This window comes from Xyrauchen texanus, chromosome 45 (assembly GCF_025860055.1).
Source record: "Xyrauchen texanus isolate HMW12.3.18 chromosome 45, RBS_HiC_50CHRs, whole genome shotgun sequence".
Classification (NCBI taxonomy): domain Eukaryota; kingdom Metazoa; phylum Chordata; class Actinopteri; order Cypriniformes; family Catostomidae; genus Xyrauchen; species Xyrauchen texanus.
The window spans coordinates 23,984,110-23,998,139 of record NC_068320.1 but is presented as its reverse complement, the minus strand read 5'-3'; the positions used below and the strand labels follow the sequence as shown (position 1 = coordinate 23,998,139).

Here is a 14,030-nt window from a genome sequence, read left to right as displayed (position 1 = left end):
TTATCTAAAACTTAACTATTATTTTGCTTCCTTAAAGCACTGGCATTTCCCAAAGGAAATGCTAATCTTATTATTGTGAGTGTATCAAGACTTTGAGACTTTGCTTATTAAATTGTTCTTTTATCTTTGATGTCATTTGATTTTTTTTGTCATTGTCTTTTCATTGTTATGTTTCAGAGAGTTTGTCAGGGAAGATTGATCAGGCTAGCAACATTATAAAGTCAGTAGACCAACTGTTTAAGCTTAAAAAGACCAACGAACAACAAAGAATCCGCAAATCTGAGCCTCCTTCACAAGTGAGTGATGAAATGCAACATTATAAAGAGAAATATACAGAAAATCTCACAGAGAAGGTGCTTGATGAAGTCCATGAGGGAGATCAATCAAATGAGGGAAGGCAACAAAAAGTCAGATGCAAGGAAGACAGGATGAGGCAGTATTTCTGCAGAGAGGCCTGGAAATGCAACATGAGAAGAAGTAACCACAATCATGAGGGGAAAGACAGAGAGGAAAAAAGGAATAGCCAATGGCATACGTTCCAGAGGAGTAAGTGTATGAATGAGTTTCAGTCAAACAAATGCTTAGGTGAAGTGAACAGAATGGACAGGAAAGGTGAGACAGGTTAACAATATTCCTGTTTGTTCAATATTTTTTCAGAGATTGCTGGAATTACTTTGTGGACATAGACTGAATTAGTTTTGAGTCTGACTCAATTCATGGATATTTCTTTCTTTCTTTCTTTCTTTCTTTCTTTCTTTCTTTCTTTCTTTCTTTCTTTTTTTTATACCAAGTTGGTTTCTTTTAGGAACATCCCTGATAGCACACCTTTATCTCCGAGATGTCTGTGTTAGATCTTTTCATCCGGAAAGCATCACATTCTAATTAACATCTGCTAAACATCTTAAAAAGATCAGATTTACAAACATTCTAAATCATAAACATCTCAAAGACATCTGCTGAGTTTCCCATTGACATCTGAGACATCCTTATTGACATACGTCTTAGATTGCAGATGGGCAAATTATGTACAAAATATGTGTCACAGATATAAACGCACAAAAAATGTATGTCTGGAAGATGTACATGTGCTATCAAGGGATGGTCTCAAATAACCATAGGTTATTTTGGACATGTACAATGGCAGTATCATGTTTTTCTGATGTGTACCATCATAGTATGGAAAGTATTCTTTGAGATATCTTGGAGTACCATGGTCTTACCATCTGAGACCATCAAGTTTACCAAGGTACCTCCACAACACACGTTTTAGAGACAGAGATTGTACTTGTTCTTCTTAACACTATAGGCCTAACCCTTTTTGAGTATAAAAGGAAGCATACTGGAGATAAATATTTGTTATGTCTACTTTTCAGCTAACTGTTTTAATAATATTCAAATCAAATTTCACCTCCACATGAAAAGGAAGTGGCTAAGTTTAATTACGCATAACCAGTTGTAGCCAGTCACACATGATTTCAAATCTGCCTGTGCTTGTTGGGAAAATAGCATCTAAACATAGCTTTGTTTTATTTTGCTCTGTGATAAAAGATTTTTTGGATTCTCTGTGTAAACTTAAATGAAACAAAAAACCCTTTAAAACATCCCAGATATTCAATAAGATTATGAAGTCTATTATGAATAGAGATCCAATATTGGTTTGTTTTTTCTCCCTTTATTTTATTTATTTATTTGTTTCCTTTGTTCCATCACTTTATGTCCCACGTACAAATAAAAAAGAAGAAAAAGAAAAGAAAAAAGATTTCAAATCTGGTCACATGTCTTTCCCGCTCTTCTTCGCGCCTTCTTCACTCCGGAAGTTGTCATAGGCCCGTTTCCCCCTGGTGACTGTCACATCCGTACGATCGTATTAAGCAACACGCCGCTAAGCGACATACACACACTAAAGTCCAAACCGCGCATACAACCCCGGATTTGATTTATCACACCAAAATGCATATCAAAACAGGTGAGGGAATTATTTTGAGTATGTATCGCTCGCTTTATAATTACCGGATATTTTGTTGTTTAAAAATGTGAATATTTTGAAATTGGAAGATGTTTGTGCTGAAGCGGGATGAAACGTTCTCGGGCTTATGAAACTTTTGAATGTTTGGGAATCTTTTTACTGAATGTCAAAGTCCAAACACGACATATGTTTTAATGGATCTGAAACTACTATGTTAAGGTGTTCGACTTAAAGCTGGTTGTCTATTATGCGGTTGTTATGGGCCCTAAACATCCAAACATAAACGGCCTGCCGTTAGCTTTAGCCGTCTAAACAATTGTGCTCATGTCTAGAAGTGTTATTTTTTTTAGTACTACTTATTTTTTTAAACAGTGAGTTAAACTTGAAAACGCGTTTATTTGGTTGTTCTTTCCGACGTTCCTTGAAATATGTGCTAAACGGCAAGTTTAAGTGTTTTTTGCAGACTAGATTGGTGTGCTGCAGTAAACTACATCAAACCAAAAAGTACATTTTGAAACCAGTGATCAATGTCAGGCTATTTTTAATAAATGTTGCTTATGATATGGGGGAAATGTACAGATCTAGCTACGTTTGTCCCATTAGGCCTCTCCGTCTGCAGATGGCAATGAGGCCCCGACTAGAAATTTCCAGTTACATCTCGCTGTAGCTGACTTGAGTAGCATTGGTTTGCATGGGGCATTTTGTGCGTTCCTTCCATGCACTGTTTTTAAGATTAGGTATAATTTTGGGTGTTTATTATGGTGTATGGTCTTCTAACAGTTGAGTTCAAATTAATGGGATCTCATGTGGATACACAGACATCAGAAATCAAGTTTAGCTTTTGGAAATAAAAGTAAATACCGCCGTTGAGCAATTTTCCTGCCATTGTTTCAGATATTTATGTACTGATTCAAATTGCATCTGATTCCTTTGTCAGGTACTTGGGAGTCAAGCAATGCTGTGTGTGAGTCCGACCCCCTGTGTGATCCTGCTGTCCTAGTGTCACCCTCTAAACCCGAACCACAGATCCGAAACCGTCGCCTCTCCCCCGGCTCTGGCAGCTGTGGTGGTGGTGGTGGGGGAGGAGGCTGTACCTCCATGGTGGTGAAATCTTCTCGTCAAGCCTCACCAAGCAACTCTGAAGGTTATCTTAATGGGTCAGGCCACATCTACACCCCCAAATGGGACCGAGACCGGCGAGCCACAAATAAAGGAAGAAGCTTTCGGAGAGATGGGCCGAGACCAGGGCCTCGTACAGATGAGAGACCATCCAGAACCAGTCAGAACCAGGCGCTAAAGGAAAGATGGGTAGTAAACAGTTTGTCTTTGCTCAAACCTCCTCCTGCTTTCCCCGTGAAAGACAGCCCTGCCAAGCTACAACCGACTGTCAGCTATGCTTCCAAGGTGAAGGCAGGGGGAGGTTCTGTCAGTGCAGCTGAGGAGCCCCCTGGCATTTGTGTCTTGCTGCAGAACCAGTGGGGACTGAGCTTCATCAGCGATGGCCCACCAGCAGATGTGCCACAAGCCATTCCAGGGAAGTGTCCAGTTGTCCACCCGGTTGCTGGAGAGGTTACTGAAAAACCACCCCAATCCTCTTCAGAGTCTCTGCCCAGTCAGTTTTCAAGAGGCTCAGAGAGTTCAGAGGAACTGCTGCTCAGCTGTCGCCACCTGGAGGAAGCATTGGCTTATCACACACAAGGTAAGATGATTATGGAAGATGTGCTCATGCAAGGCATTATGTAGTTGGTGTTTGTTTTGATTGTATAATATTGAGCTATGCTTTCTGTTTTGACTGGTTGTTTTTGTTTTGCAGAATGGAAGGCAATATTGTGGAAACAAAAAAAAGGTATATATTTCAAACATTTATTGGGACTGGGGACAGTCAATAAATGCTAAAATTCTCACAAAAGTATGGAAACAAGATGTATGCATGTTAACATGATTTGTGTGAAAAACACTTTCTAGCTTCGCAAGTATTGCCACTGATTACCACCACTGGAGTCATGAGTTCGAATCCAGGGTGTGCTGATGACTCCAGCCAGGTCTCCTAAGCAACCAAATTGGCCTGGTTGCTAGGGAGGGTAGAGTTTACTAACATTGGGATTACAGGGTTTTCTTGTCAAGGCAATTAAGTTATGTTAATATTGAATATAACTACACACATCTTGGTGCTATTCTTTTGAAATTGTGTATATTTTAAGGTTTATGTACTGGCCCCATTCACTTCTAAAGTAAGTGCCTCACTGTAACTAGGGGTTGGCGATATGACAAATCTTATCACAATATGAGTAATTTTATATCACGATAATGACCTATATCACGATATTACTTTTGTTCTGGTAAATCAATACAAATCGGTTAACGTAATAAACATATTGTAATGTCTGTTTTTTAAATATCTAGTTAGTGAAATAAATGCTTTTTAATTGAAAACTACTTCCTCTTATATAATTTTCTCTCTATTTAGGAATTGACAGAGTTAAAAATAAGTAAAACATTCATTATTAAATCAACCATACCATAATACTCAATTTCACGTTATGCCACATTTCGGTCCAATATTTTGTTTGACCAATATTATTATAAATTCCCTCAAGAAACTCAAGATCTTTTCTAAACCATGTAAAAAAATATTACATACATATAGTCAAAGATTCACAACGAAAATAAATTTAAAATATATGAATAAACACTTAACAACAACAACAACAAAATATAAAAAAAAGACTGAATTAATGCAAAGCGCATCTTTTAGCCTTCATAATATTCTTGAGTGTTTTATTTAAACAACAAATTGGTTGCATTACCTCAAGTGATTGTCACGCAATAGTTTGCAAATAAAAAATTTCTAATCTGTGTCAGTTTTTTTTTAACCAGATGTCACACCTTTTTTTATAACAAGCTCCCCGTGAAAGGTATCAAATGATTGAGACACACAGATGTGGAGTGTATTCGAGCATACCTCTGCATGTTAAAGAGATGATCCAGTTGTCTGGATCACAGTGACGTTGTCCTGGCAGGGAGTGTCAGTCAGATCACAGTGGATTTCTGCATCCTTCGCTGTAGATCGCTCTGAACCAGCCCACAAAATAAGAATGGCAAAGAATAAGCCATGAGTATGTGAGCGTTTGTGCCGTTTCCTGATCTGCATAATTCCTTTAGTGAATCTGGCGTTAAACCAGCACACGCATTCATTCCCCACCCAAGCCTGGTTTCAGATTCATATGAAACCTGCCCACTGATAGATATGGTCATGCTGTGCACATGGATATTTACATATTGTGATGTACACGATATAGCAAAATCTATGTCGATTGACTTTTTATATCGTCATATCGCCCAGCCCTATCTGTAATTGCAATTTTTTTACATAAAGGACGAGTCATTATTTTTGTGGTACAAATTAGAGGTCGACAGATAGTGGGTTTTGCCAATACCCATAATTAAGTTGGTGGGGAAGTCCGAAAACAGATTAATCGACCGAATGTTTTTAGAATCTTATATCTATAAAATCTTATTTCTTTGCTATAGTGAGTAAAGACGAAGAGTCCAAAATGAATAAAATCTCAGATTAAGTTTTAGATAAAGATTTGGTGCATTACGTGGGACTTGAGTATAAACGGGCCCAAAACACACCAGGGACACTTATTTTGAAATTACAAAATTAAGGAGAAAAAAAAATAATGGCAACTTTCAACATAGATTTTTGCAGATCACAGATAGTTCCAAAAAGCAACTATCGGCACAGATTAATCAGTAAAACCGATATATCGGTCTACCTCTACTACTCTTTTAAGAGGTTTTTGACTCTTTAATGTTGAGAAAAATAAATATTTATTATATGGGCCCAAACAAAACTTGTCTATATAATTTTTTGATACTCACTAACAGAGTTACTCTGTTTTTCAGATCCTGCAAAGGTTGTTTGGTACAATAACACCCTGGAGTCACCAGCCTAGCACACACTAACACAGCTCAACATACATACATACACACACATACATGTCGCACTCAGGTTATCTTCCCCACAACGTTTGTACTGAGACACTTTGGACTTTCCCCAATGAAGATAGATGTCTTGGACTTGTTGGTTGCCTTACAACAGAGTCTGCCTCTGCATAACTGTCATTTTAATGGTGGAGAATTCTCTTTTTAAGAAAAGAAAAAAAAAGCGTTACCAAGCTGCAATTTTATTTCAATGAGCTGCAGTTTTACTGTTAAGAAATCCGTTTTTATTCCTCCCTTGTTCCTACTTGTGTGCAGGTGGTTTGATGGAGCACTTTCTGACCTGTAGTTAAACACGTCATGCCTCTCTCTAAAGACTGCGCTCATATTTAGAACCAAATGCAGAATGTCTTTTCATCCTTCTTCCCTTCCTGAATAATCCCTTTCTTCCCTCATAAATTGTTTTCATGAAGTTTACAGAGGTGCAGCTGGCACATTATGGCAGCGCCTTTAAATGTCTTATTGGTCTTCATGCTGTTTTTTTAATATATATATTTCACCTAAAATGAATGTCGGACATAAATCCTAATAGGAATCCATTGCTGTGTATGACCTAACGTGTTTTTTTTTTTTTTGGAAACATACAAATAATTTACACTGGAAGATGTTCAGAGATTTAATCGAACAGTGTTGCATAATAAAAAAAATAAACTTTATACAATTATTTGGCCTGTTTCTTTTTTTGTTTGTATGATCTAGCAAATTGTATTGGAAATGAAGACAAACTAATGCATAATTATATATATAAAAAAAATGAAATCATTATTTTTGTGATTTTAATCTGATTAAGATGTTACATAATTTGACAGATAAAAATAGAAAAGAAAGAAAACCATTTGAAACTTAGCCCAACAACACAGGATAAAGCAATCAAAAGATCGTCACAGGTCACATTGCCCTCTCCATGAATGCCCAGAACAAAATGCATTAAACAAGATGTTAAAGCACCAATAACATATCTTACATGTTAGCTGGGTTACTTTTCAAGGTAGGTCATGCCCTGATAAAACAGTCATGAAATGTAATTTTTATTTACTGGTTATACTGCCTATATCTTAATTTTTATCAATTAGAACTAGTCATACTTGTATCAGTATACACAGACATTTTTGTTTGGTTTAAATTAATTCAATTGTGGATGTTCTTTACACAATGAAAATGAATTTTTCGATAAATAATTAAAATGTAGGCTCTACTCAAATACTTTGTGTAGTGAAAACCTAAATGAATTGAGTTTGCCTAGCTGTTCAATATTATGAGCTGTTCAAATAATTATTGAACCTTGCAGCTTTTTGCTAGTTAGCAACAAACACATTAACATATTATACATATCTTTCTGTACCGTTTAACAAGTTAGGTGATGCTTAAGAGTTTACAGATTACCAAACAGTCATTATTCTGAAGATACCTTAGTATTTGTTTCATGAGAAAAGTATATAAGAAAATAAAACACTAACAAGTCTCTTATTTGTTTATTTTGCGTAGAAATTCATTGAAATAACACTAGTTAAAAAAATGTACTCTCCCAATTCAGGGAGATTCAGTTGGTCTTCAAAAACTGGTATCGGTGCATCTCTAGTACAACTATATTGAATCATGTTGGAGCGGATTACAGGGCTGTCACATTTAACACAATTCAGACACATTATAGCTAGCTTTTTTGTTTATTTTTGCTCTGCCAATTAAAATAGTTCCAAAAGAAGCAAAAGCATTGTCTAGCATTAGATTTCTATGTTGTGAACTTGGACAAGCTTGGAGCGCTGCTTGTTCAATCATAGTAGTGGACTGGATCTAACTGTTGAATAAAGACATTTTAAGCACTGTTAAATGTAAAGCAAGTATTTGGTCATTGTGCATACAGCAGAAGAGGCAGAAATTCAATAGGTTTTATTAAACAATTTTATACAAACACTCTTTTGTATTATTTTTCACTAAATGTCTGTACAAAAAATACAAGACAAAGAAAAATCTGCCTTGACGATTTCAACTGGGGTATGAAACTTAAGATTTTCTGATACTGATGTGACAAATGTTTAGTTAAATCATTTAAGATCTACATATTGTTCAAGGCCTTATTAAAAACCTCATACTAAGGAAATTGACCATGTTATTTAGTGCCACTGAAATCCATAAATAATCGGTTCAAAATTGCCACAAATATCAGTCTCGCCATGTGACCTCCACTTCATCTGTTCTGTACCTGAGAGAGAAAAACAAACCAGGCTGTTACTGAAAATGATCATTTCACAGACAGGGCCAAGTAAGCAAAACAGCTGTCCTATATAGGGTTTGTATTTAATCATAATATGCATTGGAAAATGTCAACCAGTGGGCTAGTAATGTTTAAAGGGACAGAGTGGTTGTGAAAATGTTTACCTTTGTGTTATCCAGGAATCTGGTAACTCTGTGACGTAACCCGAGCGAAACATTTCCCAACCGGCCTGTGCAATCATTGCACCATTGTCTATACAAAACCTGCACAGATTCAAACAATTGACACTGACACAATGTGTAGGGAAAACGTCATGAGAACAACATAGCATAGAGTGTCTGTGGCGGTCTGAACACTAACTACCGTTCAAAATCATCTCCAGATTGTCTCTCTCACCTCTCATCTGTGGAAAAGAGTCGAGCACCTCTCTCTTTACACATGACTCCCATCATCTCCTGCAGACGCAGGTTACCTGCAAAACATCCCTCAGTGTCATTCAGATGCTGACAAACACTGCAGCTAGCATTGAGACTAATGTAATCTGTAAATTTGTTTAAAAAATGAACTCACAGCCTACTCCTCCAACAATCAAAACTTCCTGAGAGCCGCAGTGAGCCATCGCTCTCTCTGTGATCTCCACCAGCATAGCAAACAGAGTCTCCTGCCAATTACAGTGTCTTTTCAGTTCCTTTTTTGATCATGTTTGAGATATGACAATTTTAAATGGGAGCTCACTTACTTGTAGGGAGAAACACAGATCCTCAGGCGTGCACTGAACTGTACTCAACATTTTGTGAGCAGCTTCCTGCATTTCAACATAACAGTTCATCCATCATTTAAAAAATGCATAATTCTATGAAAAGAACTCGCACATAGATTTTTTATTTTTTGGAACCCTCATATTATTTTGTAGTTATTCAAATAATAAAAAACAGGTCTTCATCTCACCTCTATGTAGGACAAGATCCCAGAAAATGACACATCCATGCCCTTCACTGTATACGGCAGCTCTATGTACTGTGTGCCCCTGAAGAATGATCGATATGCTTTTAAACAAATCAGGCATCTGACTATTTTAAAATAAGTGTCCCGACCTTTTAGCACTTCACATGGAGCGTGAACTTACTTTTTTGCCATCTGTTCAATGTTGTAACCGGGACTGGGATCATTTGATATCTGCATATACAGGACAAAGAAATCTCAATCTCAAAAGCATGACTAAATATTTTCAAAGATGAAAATAAATAATCAAGGTGCATTTTTTAAAAACATGGACAATGAAACTATGGATACTGAAAGGAATAGTTCACACAAAAATGAAAATTCTCTCATCATTCACTCACTTTCATGCCATCCCAGATGTGCATGACTTTTTTCTTCTGCAGAACACAAATGTAGATTTTTAGGAAAAAATCTCAGCTCTGCAGGTCCGTAAAATTCAAGTCAACAGGGCCCAAATCTTTCAAGCTCAAAAAAAGAATGTTAAGTCAGCATAAATATAATCAATACGACTCCAGTTTATAAATCATTGACTTCAAAAGCTTTAAGATAAGTATGGGTGAGAAACAGATCAATATGCAAGTCCTTTATTACTATAGATTATCCTCCCTGCCCAGTAGGTGGCGATATACAAGAAGAACGCAAATCGCAAAAAAAAAAAAAAGAACTACTCCTCTTAGGAGAGAAGAGCACTTAGGAGGGATGTTTGAAAGTGGAGATTTATAGTAAAAAGAAAGGACTTAAATATTGATCTGTTTTTCATCTGCACCTATCATAGCACTTCTGAATACATGGATTTAACCACTGGAGTTGTTTGGGCTACTTTTATGCTGCATTTGTTTGCTTTTTGGAGCTTCAACGTTTTGGACCCTGTTTACTTGCATTGTTTGGTCCTACAGAGACATTTTTGGGTGAACTATTCCTTTAAGGTTCTGGACACATGCTGTTCAATTTTCTTCAGTGAGTTTTTTTAACACTTACCTTGATGACCCTGGCAAACCGGTCCAGGCAGTTTCCCACAGCAATGTCTATAGTTTCTCCAAATATCCTGTAACGTCGTTCAGAATATGCAATAACCTGAAAATGTATGAAATTGTACACACAACATGATAACGCCAATGTCATTCTATGATGGTGTTGATTGAGATGATCATATCAATATGTCTATTATTTATAGTAAACTGAATTTGAAAAACATCTCTCACCTGAGTATTACCTCCACTCACATAAAGCACGGTGGGATTTTGGGCTCTGGTGATCAAGCGGCCCATCTCAATGTGCCCGATACAGTGATTCACCCCCAGCAGTGGCTTCCCCCACAACTGAGCGACTGTCCGGGCCACAATCGCCACTGTCACCAGAGGAGCCCCCATTCCAGGCCCTGTAAAAGATTTAATCCGAAAACGAGCATGAGAAACACAGTATTTTGATCACGATTAGCTGGTTTCTAAAATTTTATTTCACCTTTGGTATACGCCACACAGTCAATATCTGCAGGTTTGAGCCCGGCCTCATCTAGCGCCTCCTGGAGGACAGTGAGAATGACACTACGATGGTGTTTGGCAGTCTCACCAGGTAGGAACCCTGAGAAGATTGTTACTGAATCATTTAGTCGGCTAGAGAATGAGCTAAAGAAATTAGAAGTAATCACTTGTATGATACTGTCCAGGACCACTGATCAGCTCACCTTGGCCAGGTGGGGTGATATATGTGCGTCTGGGGTTTGACAGGACTTCCCCATCTTTCACTATGCCAATGCCAATCTTATTAGCACTGCCCTCAAATCCAATCACCACAGTCATTTTACTGTAGAAAGAATAAGAGACAAAATTTGAATGTTTTATATGAAAAAAGAAATATTGCACTTTAAGATGCACTCAGTAATGTTTTGTTTATGTTGTGCTGGTCAATATGACAGTTGTCTTGGACTTACGCTGACACCTAGGGGCAAGGATGCAGCATCATGCAAGGGCAATTGTTTGATGCCAATGTAGAAATTCACTATTCACAGTCATCCATGATTTATTTAATCGATAAGTTGAAGTGTCTAATGCTGCCTTCGTGCTATCGTAATTATTGTAAATACGAGTTTCCCCACTCAAAAGTTGCACTTGAACGACTGGGAAACGAGATCATTTTGATAAGAGTTTCTGAGATGGGAGGAGTCATAAACTTTCAACATGGTGGAGGAGAATATGGTTTCTGTAGTGATTGACAGGTTTTATAAATGTTTCTAAACACAGCTAATTGTTAATGCTTGCACTTTCAGTCATATTCATTTATGTATATCAGCAACCATTTGATGCATTTTGTCCATTTTTACACTGTGAAAATAGCTTGTATTTCACCAAAATTCCATTATTATCAGCAGGCTAACCGAGTGATAATGTATTATGCTGTCAAAATAAAAGTTCCTCAAAAAACATGTACAAATAAATCTGGCGTCATCCATGTTTCCTGTTCTTGCTGACAAAAAACACTCAACCATATACACAAGTGCAACTGTGGGTGAAAGTCTTGGGTGCAGTTCCAAGTAACAGCAGTCATGACAGTGATGAGACATTTAACAATAAACATCAGATTTCCACAACACAATTTACATATCTTATATATACACATAATTACACACAACATACAATAATAATAAACAATGTACAGTGCATCCGGAAAGTATTCACAGTGCTTCACTTTTTCCACATTTTGTTATGTTACAGCCTTATTCCAAAACGGATTCAATTCATTATTTTCTTCAAAATTCTACAAACAATACCCCATAATGACAAAGTGAAAGAAGTTTGTTTGAAATCTTTGAAAATGTATTAAAAATAAAAAACAAAAATAAAATCACATGTCAGTTCAGTGTGAGATTAATAAGATTAATAAAGTGCAGTGCTGATGTATATTGATCGAGAGATCAAGAGTTAAAAAGTCTGATTGCTTGGGGGAAGAAGCTGTTGTGAAGTCAGCTGGTGCGGGTCCTGATGCTGCGACACCACCTGCCTGATGGTAGCAGTGAGAGCAGCCCATGGCTCAGGTGGCTGGAGTCTCTGATGATCCTCCGAGCTTTTCTCATGCACTGCCTGGTATAGATCTCCTGGAGGGAGGGAAGCTCATATTGCCAAACTTTGCAGGGTTTTGCGGTTGAGGGCAGTGCTGTTGCCGTACCAGGCAGTGATGCAGCCAGTCAGTATGCTCTCTACAGTGCTGGTGTAGAACCGTGTGAGGATGTGGTGGCTCTTTCCAAACTTCCTCAGCCATCTCAGGAAGAAGAGGCGCTGGTGAGCCTTCTTCACAACAGCCTCAGTGTGGACGGACCATGTGAGTTCCTCAGTGATGTGGAAACCGAGGAACTTGAAGCTGCTGACTCTCTCCACCAGTGCTCCATTGAAGGTGATGCACAGACGATATTTTCTCCTGAAGTCCACCACAAGCTCCTTGGTCTTACATTGAGGGAGAGGTTGTGCTCCTCACACTAGCATGTCAGATTGTGCACCTCTTCTCTGTTTCATCACTGTCAGTGATCAGACCTACCACCATCGTATCATCAGCAATTTTAATGATGGCATTGGAGCTATGTGTTGCCACACAGTCATGTGTGTACAGGGAATACAGGAGTGGGCTGAGAAAACAGCCCTGTGGGGCTCCAGTGTTGAGGGTCAGTGATGAGGAAATGTTGCTGCCCATTCTAACCACCTGGCGTCTGCTTGACAGGAAGTCCAGGATCCAGCTGCACAACAAGCTGTTTAAGCCCAGAGCCTCACATCAAGCTTGGAGGGCACTATGGTGTAGAATGATGAGCTGTAAACAATAAAGCACTTGAACGCAACATACTCGTAATTACTACTTCAGAAGTGGGAAGTAGAATAATTCCGATAGCACATGAAGGCAACATAATAGCAGGGCATTTAATGAGAGTTAAGCAAATATTCTTTGGCTGGTCATGTGATCATAACATGGCAGCCCCCATGTGCAGACCCTCTCCATGCAAAATGAATCTGCTTTTATAAGGTTACTGATCTGACTGGAGTCTAAATCTCATGTGAGGGGTCATGATTTAATAATAAAAAACAAATTACAATTAATTTCTCTAAGAGTAAATCTTTATTAACGAGGAGAGAAAAAAAATACTGAGTGCATCTTTAAGTCCAGTATTGCAAAATACAACATGCAATGCCTTCTAGTTTGAACGTAGTTCTTGAATAAAATAATGAATGCTTTGAGAAAATACTGTCCATTTCTGATATCTATGGACTATTGCAAGATATCATCAAAACTTTGTTGGCTTTACCAATTTTAAATCTTTACAAAATGAGAGTAAGAACAGTAATTAGATGTTCTCTGTCTTCAATTGATGTGTTACAAAATGTACATTTATCATATAGTTTGGATGTATCTATTGATTAATTTGGTGGATAGTATCTATGAATAATTTTGCGACATGTCTTAACGTGTGCAGCTGATAAAACAATTTGATAAATATTAAGATTAATTAAAATGTCGCGACGATCATATCTAGGAATATTATTAATAATAACTATATTAATGATAGTTATTTTACATTCTTTAATCGATGTTCCACGGTTCACACTTACCACTCTTGCACACTCGTCGGTTGCAGGACCATAACATAATTTAAATTGAAATTGAAAATATGCCAGAACGAAATTGTGTATGTAATACAACAATTAACTATTATATACACATATAAATATGTTTTGAAAAATAAATGTTGACATAATTTTCATAATTACCTATAAAATCAAGCGTATAGTTTATATAATACGTTTTTAATGGAAATTTTCGTCAGGCAGTAACTCAGGCACCCTTTCATGGGAAACCACGCGCCTG

General features: G+C 37.5%; 2 protein-coding genes across 2 annotated transcripts; one reads left to right on the top strand and one right to left on the bottom strand.

Moving 5' to 3' along the window:
• Positions 1-1,866: 1,866 nt before the first annotated feature.
• On the top strand, positions 1,867-6,624 carry LOC127637593 (uncharacterized). The gene is made up of 4 exons (XM_052118731.1): positions 1,867-1,966; positions 2,904-3,665; positions 3,780-3,812; positions 5,876-6,624. The coding sequence occupies exons 1-4, from the start codon at positions 1,951-1,953 to the stop codon at positions 5,923-5,925; spliced, it is 861 nt and encodes a 286-aa protein (XP_051974691.1). The 5' UTR covers positions 1,867-1,950; the 3' UTR covers positions 5,926-6,624.
• An 850-nt stretch (positions 6,625-7,474) lies between these two features.
• osgep (O-sialoglycoprotein endopeptidase) lies at positions 7,475-13,794 on the bottom strand. The gene is made up of 12 exons (XM_052118822.1): positions 13,775-13,794; positions 10,870-10,988; positions 10,647-10,766; positions 10,388-10,563; positions 10,164-10,259; positions 9,310-9,359; positions 9,132-9,210; positions 8,923-8,988; positions 8,754-8,844; positions 8,580-8,655; positions 8,348-8,446; positions 7,475-8,171 (listed from the first exon to the last, which is right to left on the bottom strand). The coding sequence occupies exons 2-12, from the start codon at positions 10,982-10,984 to the stop codon at positions 8,132-8,134; spliced, it is 1,008 nt and encodes a 335-aa protein (XP_051974782.1). The 5' UTR covers positions 10,985-10,988; positions 13,775-13,794; the 3' UTR covers positions 7,475-8,131.
• Between the last annotated feature and the right edge of the window lie 236 nt (positions 13,795-14,030).

Excerpts from the sequence above, each read along its gene's own strand:
- LOC127637593 (XM_052118731.1), top strand. Across the intron at positions 3,666-3,779 it reads ATTGGCTTATCACACACAAG|AATGGAAGGCAATATTGTGG; the intron begins GTAAGATGATTA and ends TTTGTTTTGCAG. Across the intron at positions 3,813-5,875 it reads ATTGTGGAAACAAAAAAAAG|ATCCTGCAAAGGTTGTTTGG; the intron begins GTATATATTTCA and ends TCTGTTTTTCAG.
- osgep (XM_052118822.1), bottom strand. The coding sequence starts at position 10,984 with ATGACTGTGGTGATTGGATTTGAGGGCAGTGCTAATAAGATTGGCATT. Across the intron at positions 8,989-9,131 it reads GGATCTTGTCCTACATAGAG|GAAGCTGCTCACAAAATGTT; the intron begins GTGAGATGAAGA and ends GTTGAAATGCAG. Across the intron at positions 8,172-8,347 it reads GATTCCTGGATAACACAAAG|GTACAGAACAGATGAAGTGG; the intron begins GTAAACATTTTC and ends TTTCTCTCTCAG.